We start from the raw sequence: 13,421 nt of genomic DNA on the forward strand, positions 1-13,421 counted from the left end.
GAGTTCATTTCATCCCACATGAATGCAAGCAAATCCAGCATGTCCGGCAACCATCAAGCCATTAGATTACCTCTGAACCCTGAAACACCAAGAACAATGAGTCCAGACATAAATAAGATGCAAGTTTATCCTGGGCAATTTTACAACCCACTCCCCCTCCCAGTTCCCACCCCTTCATGATGCACCCAGATACCCTCCAACTAGAACAAATCTGGTGAAACCCAGATGTATGGCAGCCATAGATGTCCCAGATGGAAAATTAAAGTGAGATGAAATATTACGTTGTGTGTGAGACTTTTTTACTTTTCACTTATTGTTCTATAAACAGAAACAGGCAAAAATCTAAAGCCATCAGTTGAATAGCATATTTGCTTCAGTTCCCACTTGCCAGCATTTCAGATCCTACAATACCATATGGAAGTTGTGTGCAATTCCACTCAGTAGCAATCATTTATTTATGTTGCTACTTGGACAAAATCACATTGAGACATTTAGTGTCAAGCTGAGGAAAGGCCTCCTCCTTGTAGGCACAAGACAGGTATATGTGGGGTGGGAGAACACTCATACTTCTCCTAGTTAACTCTTAAACAGACCTCTTTTTTTGGGCGAGGGAGCATTTTTGTGCCCCTGTGCCTGCAACCTTCATAAGTGCCAAACTTGCCTCACATCAGAACAGCCTTGCCTGGGATTAGTATCCTGTCATCAAAAAAATATATTTGCTACTTCTATGTCAAATTTTACTAGAAAATTAATTAATATTTAAATCAGTATGTCAGTATGTAAAAAGTGTTAGTCAAGATAATTCCACATTGCACCTTAAAGCAGTTGACAGTCTTATAGTTACCAACAGTTCACTGTGTGATTCTGCAGACTCACCTACAAAGGAAGAATGAAGAGAGTGTTTTCACTGACAGACTGTTGGTCAAGTAAGGCAACTGTCTCATGCTGCCATGTATAGCTTGTATTGACAGGCCTTAGGGGATGTAGAATAGCTAGGCACCTACCAATGGGTACATAAAAGAAGCAGAAGAATGCACCTACCAAGTTTTATTTCAGTTTCTGCAACTAAGGTAAGGCAGTTAAAGTGTAGATAGGAACAATATTTAGATGCATTAATGAAAAACTATGCCATAAAGGACAGTGCTAAACATGCCTCAAGCAGCTGTGTTAGTCTTGTGAGACAGGAAGGTGAGCTAGATGCAGACTGAATCCATGTGATGGATTAAAAACTGTTTGTCTGGTACACCAGCTTTGAGTGCAGCTTTTGAAGAGTTTCTGATGCCTCTTGAGGCAAATTCTGTACTAGAGACCAATCTCCACCCCACAAAATACAATACACAAATGGTTAAAATACAATAACATATAGAATAAAGTTTACTCAGTTTGCACACAGAAAACACACCCAGCACCCCTTCCTTAAGTAATTGACAAGTTTTATGACAAAATGGGCATCCAAGCAGGAAGATAGAATAAAACAAATTTACCACATCATGTGAAATGTGGAACATAAACGACAGGATAAAAACTAGAAAAGAGAATGTTTTATGTCACTTGCTACATGAATTAATAAAATAATTACAACAGAGTTTTACTAAAGAGCCTAATGTAAAAGTTTTTGTTTTTGGAAATGGAATGGCAAGCAGTATGAAGATTTGTGTGACAGTGAACTTTCAGTCGAAGTATGGAAACACATTTAGTTCTTCATTTTTACTTACAGATTTACAAAAGAATCAATGCCACATTAATCTGTAGAATTCTAAAAAATTGCATATTTATTCAAATCATATAAATGACTCAGACTGCAGAATAGCAATTGGTTTCTTTTTCCAGATTTCATAAACTATATTTCAGTCTCACATTTCTGAGCATTCCTGTTAATTATGGTGGATATTAATGTGGTCAGGCTGGCAGATATGGAAATATTTTGAAAACTTATCATTTAACACTGGCTTCACTAGTTCCTTCAGGACTGTCAACCGTCACACAATCTGACTAGTCAAAAAATGAGCACATAATGACTGTCTGCATACTGAGTTAAGAGGTAAGACTGACAACCATTGTTTCTTTCACTGTGCAACATCTTCTCTAGTGTTCCTTCAACATTCATCATAAAAATATCACAGGGGTGCTCTGCTTTTGTTATCAAGATGGCACCATCTACAAAGGTGTGCTTAGGTGTAATGACTCAAATTTTTATGTCAAACTCTTAAAGATTTTTAAATTAAAACAAACATTATTGACATTATACATCTTCATTCTTCATTTCTATATATTTATTTTTCAAAATAGTCACCCTGATGATAAACTCATTTCTCCCAATGAGTGATCAGTTTGTTGATACCTTCAATGTAGAATGTTTGAATTTGTTCACAGAGCCACAACCTCATCTATACTTGCCCTGCTGCTCCACTATCAAAGTAAAATCCTTGAAGACATTCTTTAAATTTCGAAACTATCAAAGCTTTGTCACACATCTGGTGGTTAGCATCATTGTTTCCTTTTTTCTATAAGCATGAACATCTCAATGTCACACATTATTGATATTGAGATAGTCATCACCATACACATCTTTCAGTGATCTACATATTTCAGTCAGAGGCACATTTTCTGCAGTTAGAAAACTTTTTTACAGTGTGCCGTTTCTAATGCACTGATATAGTTGTGCTGTCAAATTACAAGCTACAATTTAGAGTGTTCTAGTGGAAAAGGGTTGCAACTTTTATCAGCAAAGCCAGAAAGTTGGCCAAGTAATGTGCATTACATGTAATACCACAACCAATATTAAGAACAGAATAAAATATTTGGAGTCATTGCTTTTCAGCAGACCCTAATACGCTTCCCTATATTTTAAGGTCAAACATAGTGCACCTTATATTTAAGGTTAGCAAGATGTATTATTCTGGTCTCTGGTGTGTGCTTAGATCAATGCCTGGCCATTCCATGTTTTTTTATGGCAATATATGTAGGTTCTGCATAACTGAGGGACATGAGAGTCTCATTAGCAAAGAGATTCTCAGCAAGTCCATGTTTATCCAGCTTCACTGTTGATGAATCTCCTAAGAAACACAGGAATCAGTTGACAACTCTATGAACACCACTGGTTTTTCAGATGTAATGTTGAATTAACTCAATAAATTTATATTACCATCTCTTGTACTCTTGATGGAATCCTCATCGTCATGTAAGATGTGACAGTAAGGAAGTAACACGCACCATCATCCTTAATCACCATGCGGCATTATTGCATCTTCTTAGATTTATACTGCAGTACTAATTTCCTGACACAAGAGTTGCTTTTTATAATTTCCATGGACTACATTGTGTCAAGATTGCTTTCTGTCCTGCTGCTAACCACTAACATCAAATTCAGTGACATTATCATGAGAAAACTCCTGTGTTCCAGTTTCTGCTGTTACATAGCCTAAATTTTCTATTTCACTGTCACAAAATTAATTAATCAATACCATACTAATACTATATGGCATAAGCAAATGAAAATAAGCAAAGCAGACTAATTTTAATGTCAAACAATTTCTCACTTCAGATACTATTTGAATAGTAAAAATGGCAGCATTAAGTCTTTGAACAAGATCCTGTATGTTGGCTTTCTACAACAGTGCGCTATCTATCTGGGCACTTAGAAATTTGAACTGTCCAGTTTCACTAATCATATGCCCATTTTGTGAAATCAAAACTTCAGGTTTTGTTAAATTGTGTGTTAGAAACTGTAAAGACTGAGACTTGTTGTGATTTAGCATTAGTTTTTTTCCTACAAGCCATGAACTTAGGTCATGAACTGCAGTAGTTGAAACCAAGTCAATGCTGCACACAACAACCTTTACTATCAAGCTGGTGTCATCAGCAAACAGAAATATTTAAGAGTTACCCATAACACTAGGGGGCACTACTCACTGAGACAGGATGTATTAGAACACAGTCAAGGGAGACATGTTTAATAAAATGTAGAGTTCTTATAACTGCTGCCAGCTCTACCATAAACACACTACTTGTTATTGGCGGTGAATGATGTTCTATACCTCCAGGAGATGTAAGAGCATATACCAAGTCATCCACAACTTTAGAGCTATCAGTGTAAAAGATAGTGGCAATATGGAACTCTTGAAGAATTGGGCACAACAGATGATGAAAGGTCATGGAGGTGAAGGACTTCAGGACCTGGGAAGATGGTGGTACTAGTCCATGGTCTGGGCACCACTGAAGGAGGAGTACATGAGAAAACAGAGAGAACAAATGAGGAAGTGGAGATTGATATCTTGGCAGAGGTAAACTAAGCACACTCCAACTGGTAGAACCATCCCAGGGCAAGTATCAGGACGATGCTACCCCTTGTATGTAAAGAGAATGGGATACTTGGGAATATCAGGGAATTGTTGAATGGTGATTGAATAGGAGACCAAGAGCTGACACTATTGAATTTTAAGGGCAAGATCCCTGTTTCAGCATGGAAACTGGCTGTGGGACTAGTATGAAAGCTACCAGTGACCAGACACATCATGATGGTGGATTAGGTCTAACAGCTTAAAAGCTGGAGCTGCCAAGCCATAAATCTGGCAACCATAGCTCAGTCAGGATGAAGCCAGGACCTGGTAAAAATGGATAAGAGCAGCATGATCCACACCCCCAAGGTGTGTGGGTAAGGAAGCAGAGAGCATTAAGCTTCTACATACAACTAGTCTTCAGGTAACAAATATGAGGTATCCAGGTCAGCTTTTCATCAAGAAGGAGATCCAACTTCCACTTGCTGTGTACCTCCTCAGTAAAGTGTTGGGTCAGGAAGGCAGAAAAGCATGTCCCATGTTTTTCCTAGAAGAGAATTGGAAACCATGGGAAAGAGTGTAAGCAGAGGCACATCAATGGCATCTTGGAGCTAGTGTTCAGCCAAGTCTACTGAGGGGGAGCTGTGCCAAACACAAAAATCATCAGCATGCAATGCAGGGATGACCAGCAGCCCCATAGTGATCAGCAATTCATTAATGGCCATGAGGAAAAGAGTGACACTCAACACAGAGCCCTATGGGGAACTGAGTGAAGGGCTGAATCTAACTTTTAAAAAGTGGTGGGATGAATGAAAACTGGTAGGTTGCGTTGAAAGCCCCAGTCATGAAGGGTGAGTAAAGTGTGATGATGCCAAACAATGTCATACACCTTATACAGGTCTAAAAAGATTACAACAGGATGTAAGCTATTGAGAGAGTGTGTGTTCATGACTCACTTACACATTGGTTCAACTATGCTATCTCACCATTGTGAGGTAAAGGCACTGTGCAGCCAAAGACAGTTCAACATCCTGAGGAGATGTTGCCTTGGGGAATATTCAGGTGTTGGATCATGTGATTGTGAATTGAATCAGGGCCTGGGGCTGTGTAGTGGACTGATGTCTGAGGCTGAAGTAGTTCCTGGTCAGTGAAAGGTCCATTAAGGAATTCAGCTTGGTGGGGAGTGAAATGCAAAGAAATGTCTTCAAGTTGTTGATTCTACAGTAGAAAAGTAGCCAGACAGGAAGATAATGGTGATACTGTCACAAAGGTGGGGTCACAGGGTGTACTGCAAAACTGATGAATCAGTACAAAGACCACCCTCTAGTACAAGACCCAGAAAAGCTGTTGATATTGGCTGACCAGAATACCATGGAGCTTGGCTCACAGCTGAGACTAAGAGGCATTTGTCCCCAGAGAGGAGACATAGCACTCACAGCATTCCTTCTTACTGGGTTTGATTAAATAGCAAGCCTTAGCCCGAAGTAACTTAGACGTTATAAGATTGGTCTATGAAGAATAGTGTTTGAATCACTGCAAGACTCATCGATGATTCTGAATAGCTATTGCAATGTCTTTGGTCCACCATGGCACCAAGTCATGGTGGGAGGGAGGGGGGTGGCAGGAAGGGGAAGGGGAAGGGGGAAGGGGAGGGGAAGTGGGGAAGGAGAGGGGCAGGGGGAAGGGGTAAGGGGGAGCTTTAGAAGGAGAACAGCAGTTTCAGCAGTGTTGATGATCACTTCTGAAATGCCTTGTAGTATTTCATCAATGCACTTCAACAGTAAGGCAGTGAATGTTAACAGCAGAGGCATACAAAGGCCAGTTGTCTCTGTGAAGTGCCCAGTGTTGTAGTTGGTCTGTCTGGGTGTGCCAGAGAAATGACTGGATCACCAGGAAAAGGCCATTGTCACAAAGGTCTTCATGCAGTGACTAATGTACTGAATTGGGGATGAGGCTGTTCGATTTATAGGTCAAAATGTGCTATGGGCTGTGGCTAAGCCATGTCTCCACAGTATCCTTTCTTTCAGGAGTGCTAGTTCTGCATGTTTCGCAGAAGAGCTTCTGTAAAGTTTGGAAGGTAGGAGACGGATACTGGCAGAAGTAAAGCTGTGAGTACCGGGCGTGAGTCGTGCTTCGGTAGCTCAGTTGGTAGAGCACTTGCCCGCGAAAGGCAAAGGTCCCGAGTTCAAGTCTCGGTCGGGCACACAGTTTTAATCTGCCAGGAAGTTTCATTAAACCTATTCAGCAGTTTCAAAAGCAAATGGAATTTCTGCAACTCCATCGAACTGTCCCTATCTGGCGTTCATTCAGTTGACTGTAGACATTTTCAATGTCAAAAACTGGACAACGAAGGATAAACACTGTATACTCAACCAAATGATGAACGAAGGTTAGTCCTGTTGACTGGAGGCAATCACTGTCATACAGTCAAACAGATAGTAGGTGGCCAATGCTGCATAGGGGATAGGTCCCAGAGAATTCTAGAAAAAAGTGTTTCAGGAATTGGCAGTCACCCAACAATCAAGCTGAGAAAATTTTTTAGAAGAAATTCTTTTCATTGGCATGTTAGGAGATGACAAATTATTACTGCTCTTTGATTAGAGACCAATTTATAAAATACAAACACCATGTTGTATACAGAAGTTACAGAATGCAGCAGTGGAATGCCTGAACTGGTGAAGAAAAATTGCCACAGTTGACAGATTTTGCCAGCTTGCGCAGATTGATGGATTCATATAATGGTCACAGTAGTCAAGTTTAATGTCATGTTAGTGATTAGCCCCAACTTTTATAAAAGTTGCACCTAACTACTGTGCAATGGCTCCACTATATTATGAATGATTTCCTCTTTCTATTGTTTTTTGCATTCTTGATGTTTACTCTGATGACAACTATATCAAAAAACTTCCAAATTAGATTTAATTTACAGATTTTTTTTTTAAAAAAAAGTGTAACTGAAATCCAGTGAAGTGAAGCTCTTGGTTTGAACACTACGGTGTTTTACCAGACATGTTCCAACTGGAGGAGATATGCAATAGTCTCTCCCCAACATATGAATTGATTTACCCTGCCAGTTATAGTGACCATACAATTTACCGTGTACATGAAACTACAATGCTGCTTATCATTTTTCACATTAATAAATCATTGTCAGTGGTGAAAGAAGTGGTAAATGACAGAAACATGACAAAAACAACTGGGAACTGGACTGTGGAATTTTGTTTTGTAGTTTGGAATTTACCCACTGCGCCACTGAGTCACACCCTATGCTTCTACAAACACTTTTTAACGAAAAATTTAACTAATCAACTTTTTTGTGTGTTCACAAGTTCTGTGAAATATAATCTGAATTTCTACCAACAGTTTAATAACAAATGGCTGTTTGTACCAGCTGCTTCAATTTACACAGTAAAATAAGACCAAATATATTTCATAAATGAAACCTTAATTTAATTACCTAATTGACACATGTGGCATTCACTCATAACTGTGTGTTTGTAAGAACCTACAGGCTTTAGTCCAAAGAACTCAAGACTAATTGAAACCTGCAGTTTTTATTACCATAAAAATTTGTACTTAGTATTGTTACATACAGATGCAAATATGGAAACCAGCTATACAATAACTAGTACTGTAATTGGCATGGGCCGATACAAGTTCCTCTTCACATGAAAATTAAAATCAGACCAAGAATGCTTAACTTCAAAATTAATTTTGAAAATTTCATTCATACTGAAGTACCAATGAAATCTGAAGATTCATCTCTTAACAAGTCAGAGATACAATTACAGCTGATCTCCCTACTCCCCCCAAATGCCCTGATCTCCCCATTGGAACATTTATAGATGTATAACTTACACGTAGAGTGTTAGTTGCGAACTAATATGCTATGATTAAGAGTGAACAAATTAATACGTACTAGGGATAATCTCGCACATTTTTGTCACATATACTAGTCCCATCTTCAGAACAGTTCTTAACATCCTCTTTGGGAGTGAAATTCAGGGCCTTATCAGGAAATACAATATCTCCAGCAGATCTCCTGTCAACTGCAAACAGAAAATTTTTTCTATTTTATTTTCAAGGTATTTAAATAATGTATGTAAGTATATTTTGAATTACATTTATTAGTTTGAATTACATTCATGTAAAACAATTGCTACTTTATGTTTCTTATAGAGCATTCATGGTTTCTTTCAGCACAGAGTGACAAAGTAGTTAGGGTGACTCTTGCATTAGAGCTGCAATACTTATTATTAACTATGTAAGAGAAGGAAGAAGAGAGGGGTTGGCCAAGTTTAACATATTCACTCTATTATATATATATATATATATATATATATATATATATATATATATATATATATATATATATATATATATATATATATATATATATATATATATATATATATATATATGCAATTGTTATTGTTATGGATCTCCCATTTGCAAGAATACTAGTCTTCTCTGCCTGTCTACATTGAAATATTGCTGTTTGTAGACAACAGTAATTTTAGAAAATTGAAGTAGTATGTAGTAATAGTTAAATCACTGGAGGCATCTTCAGGATACAGATATAAGACAAGAACTAACAGACACTGAATTTCATATGATGGACTTGTCTCTGCAACACAGAATTTTGCCTAGCAAGCCTTATGAGCCCAGAAGTTGGTGCTGGAAGGGGATAATAAGAGAGTTTAAGGATGCAGATGGAATTATCATGAACCACTGAAGCTGATAATGTCTTTTATGCAGGTTATTCTGGCACTGGCTGATCAAATTGAACTGTGAACATTTAAACAACCACTACCTATGAAATTAAACACCTGAGGCACAATATTCCACCTCTTTTTTGCAAGTCCATTGGCTGCTGAGAACCTCCACTGTAAGATGGGTGACTGTCTTTACTCATTCCATTGCTTGTATTTTGCACAGCATTTTCCATCATCATATTAATTCACTCACCTTACATGGAGTAAAATGCCTTTCGGCTTCAGCTTTTCTTAGAGAAAATTTACTTATTACAATGTAAGTGTGATGATGTCTACATTTAGAGAAGGAAAAACACCCAAAACTATGTGTCACCTCTGATAATAATTAGATTAAAATGTAACTGAAGGATGTCAGATACACCAGTGAATGTTTCAGTTCTGTGAGCAGAATGAGTTGGCACATTGGTCAGACACTAGACTCTCATTTGGGAGGACAGCAGTTCAAATTCCCATCAGGACATCCATATTTATCTTTCTTGTCATTTAGAAAAATCACTTAAGGCGAATTCTAGTATTATTCTGCAAAATACAGTTTGATTCCCTTCCTCAAAATTGAGCTCTCTGAGAATGATCATATCATTAAGGGATGTTCAGGCGAGAATCCTGTTTGCTAACACTAGCTCTGTGATACTCACTTAGAGCACACTCAAAGTAAGGTGTGGCACACAAACCAATAGAATTAAGGTGCAAATGAATATATGTGGGGTAATTAGCGGTCTCTTAGCAGTTTGCATCACTGTGCTTAATTGAAGCCTAGTAGACTTTAGCACTGTATGTCAACATCCCTGCAAAAGAAGCAGAAAAAAGTGTCAACTTCATAAATCTATCATCATTGTGATATGTTACCTACAAATCTGAATTGTTTTCGGAATTACAATCAACTAACAATATACAGGATGTCCAGGCTTAGAGGTATACACAAACAAATGCTTATAATGAGAGAACTCAACATTTTATGTTGTTGGATAAATATGCTATCTATAGACATACTCTCCAAGATGTGATCCTCACCATTTCATTAAGCACTGGGTCATATGGAGCATCCACACATACTCCTGACAGTCAAAATGTTGACACCACAACAAAACGTCTAGTGTGTGCTATGGTTAGCAGAGTTAAAATCTGTAACACGTATTCAGCAGTGTGCAAGAACAGAATGGAACATGAATCCTACCACACGTAAATCCATTTGAAAGTGGAGCAGAACTCTTTGAGAAATGGGAAGTTTTATTTAAAATGTGGAATACATCCTAAAACACATGCCAATGAAGGGACTTTGGAATATGTGCACAAAACATTTGCTGGACTCTCACATAAATCCATTGGACAAGCTAGTAGGGAACTAGCTGTCTTGTATTCAACAGTGCTTGACATAGTGCACAAATGACTCTAGTTCCATGCTTACAAATTCCAACTTTTGCATCACATTAAGCCTGCAGGTCATTGCAGATGATGTGATTTTGCTGTTGAAATGTTGCAACATACAGACAAAAACAATGGCTACCTCAATGCAGTGCTGTTCAATGATGAATCTACCTTACAAGTTAACCAACATAACTGTCAAATATGGGAAAGTGAGACTCCAGGAGAAGTGACAGTCCAGAAGGGACACACCAAAAGATAATGTGTGTTTGGGATTACACAAACATGATACGATTGATCCACTTTTTATTATGGAGTCTACAGTGACAGGATACACCTCTGCAGGCATGTTGGCAAACTATAAATTTCCAAAGATTCCTCCCAGTGCCATTTTCCAACAAGATGGTGCCAATTCTACTATCATGAGGATGTTACCACATTCCTCAATGAGATGGTTCATATGCATTGAATCAGTAGGAAGGGGTGGGGGGTTACATTGCCTGTCCCCATCAGTGTCCCAATCTGACTCTTCTGGATTTCAGAGCATTGTTACAGGACAAAGATTCTTTATGTAGCATATTTGAGACAACTGATGTATGATATAAGATGCTATAGAGGTCACAACACCTGTCATCCTTAGGAACATGTGGTGAGAAATGGAGAACCATTTCAGTACCTGTCAAACCATAAATAGTGTCCACATAGAACTGTACCAACATGCATAAAAATTTTTGCATTCCTGTGAACAATGTTGGACAAATAAAGCTATAAATCTTTATAGGTATTGAAATATAAATGTTTTTGTATACTTCTATCCCAGACACACTGTGTAGATTTTCTTAACAAATACAATTGTGTCATTTTATTCTGTCATACGAGTGTGAGTAACTTCACAACATTTCTTTAAATTTATTACAACAACAGTATAAAATTTACAATGGCATCATTGTTCAACATTGTCACCCTGCTTTTTAATGTATTTGGTCTATCATTGCATTTGCTGTCCAAGAACCTCAGAAAGAAAGTTTATCTGTTCACTAGCAAGCCAAATAAGCACTTAAGCCTTCATCTTTTAAGCCTTCATCTCTTAAGCCTTCATTAAGTAGACTGAACAAATAGAAATTCAACCTTTCTGACATCAGGGCTGTATGCATGTTTACCCAAAATCTTGAAATGCATATTTGAGGAGTCTGCATGGTGTGGATGGTGATATCTGGACATACATTGTCATGCAAAAAAGAACACCATTTGACAATACATCTCAATTTTTTCTGAATTGTGGGTTATTTTAAAAGAGGAGGGGGGAGGGGGGGTGACTAAACTGCAAGGTCATCGGTCCCTTGTTCCCGGCGGAAAGAAGAAAAGTTAGGAGATGTACAGCACAATAACAAGAGAAATGAAGTACCAGAAGAATGACAGAAGGACAACCAACACTGCTGTGGACAAAAACAGGAAAAGAAAACCATATAGAGAAGCCAGAATAAGGTAAAAGGGGTAAAAACTAGACAGCAGATGATCTCGGCTGACTGACTATCAGAATAAAAAGGAAAAGGCTTCCACTCTGCAACACATTAAAACATCCACCCTAAAAGCATTATCGTGGAGAACACAAAGGGTCAAATGACATGTGCCAAAGTATACATAGAATTATAAAACCCGCCGTCGCATATAAATCGTAAAACTAAACTAGCTGATGAGGCATTGTCAGCTAAAATTAGTGGCAATGAGTCCAGTAACTGAAAAGTCCATCACAGGGCAGCCACAGGAGGACAGCTCACCAAGATATGGGCCACAATCAACCGTTCACTGAACCAACACTGAGGTGGGTCATCAGGGCACAGGAGCAAGCCATGTGTCATCCAAGTGTGGCCAATGCAGAGCCAGCAGAGAATCACAGAGTCCCTGCGAGAGGCCTGCATAGAGGACTGCCACACATTTTTAGTCTCCTTAATGGCATCAAGTTGGTTGTGCAACTGAGGTTATACCATTTCGTCTCCCAAAGCCACAGAACCATGCGGTGTAGCACTGAATGTATGTCAGTTGCAGAGAAGCTAATCTCCATAAGCGCTTACTACTTAGCCTGTTTGCCCAGCCTGTCAGCATGTTCGTTGCCTGGGATGACAACAAGACCTGGGGTACAGAGAAACACCACTGAACGACCAGACTGTTCCAGGGCATAGATGGACTCCTCGATGGTCACTATCAAAGGATGATGAGGGTAGCACAGGTTGAAAGCTTGTAGGCTGCTCAAGGAGTCAGTACACAGGAGAAATGCCTCACCAGGGCATCAACAGATGTGCTCAACAGCACGAGATATAGCCACCAGCTCAACAGTGAAAACACTGCAGCCATCGGGCAAGGAATGCTGTTCAGTATGTCCTCCATGGACATATGCAAAGCTGTCAGCATCAGCCATCGAGCCTTCAGTGTAAACCACTTTGTTGCCTCGGTACATGTCAAGAATCGAGAGGAAGTGGCAGCGGAGAGCCACAGGGTTAACTGTGTCCTTAGGGCCATGTGAAAGGTCCAGGCGAAGCTGCAGTCTAGATGTACACCATGGAGGTGTATGTGAATGGACCTCAAATACAGGTAGTAAACACATGGACTCCAGTTCAGGAAGAAGGGATCAGACACAAACTGCAACTGGAAGCCCTGACTTGGGCCGCCAGTGTGGGAGATGAGCTGATGGTGATTCAGATGTGCAGGAGAACTATGAACGTTAGCTACATAACTGGACAACAGTTGAGCATACCTAACCTGGAATCGAGGCACTCCGGCTTCCACGACGACACTGGTCACCAGACTTGTCCTAAAAGCTCCTGTCACTAGGCAAACGCCACAGTGGTGCACTGGATTGAATAAACGCAACACCAAGGGCACCACCGAACCATAAACCACACTCCCATAATCAATGGGGGCTTGAACAAGGGCTCTGTACAGCTTTAACAGTGTAGAGCGATCTGCACCCCAGTTGGTGTTGCTCAGGCAGTACAGGGTATTGAGGTGT

The 13,421-nt window shown here is 39.3% G+C and overlaps 1 protein-coding gene across 2 annotated transcripts in view; it reads right to left on the reverse strand.

Annotated features, from left to right (window-relative positions):
* LOC126298648 (uncharacterized) overlaps positions 1-13,421 on the reverse strand; it is a 432,853-nt gene that overhangs the window by 94,950 nt on the left and 324,482 nt on the right. For both annotated transcript variants that reach the window (XM_049990060.1, XM_049990061.1), the window contains exon 4: positions 8,197-8,326. In XM_049990060.1, the coding sequence (XP_049846017.1) occupies positions 8,197-8,326 (130 nt within the window). The remainder of the gene's footprint in view (positions 1-8,196; positions 8,327-13,421) is intronic.

This window comes from Schistocerca gregaria, chromosome X (genome assembly GCF_023897955.1).
Source record: "Schistocerca gregaria isolate iqSchGreg1 chromosome X, iqSchGreg1.2, whole genome shotgun sequence".
Classification (NCBI taxonomy): domain Eukaryota; kingdom Metazoa; phylum Arthropoda; class Insecta; order Orthoptera; family Acrididae; genus Schistocerca; species Schistocerca gregaria.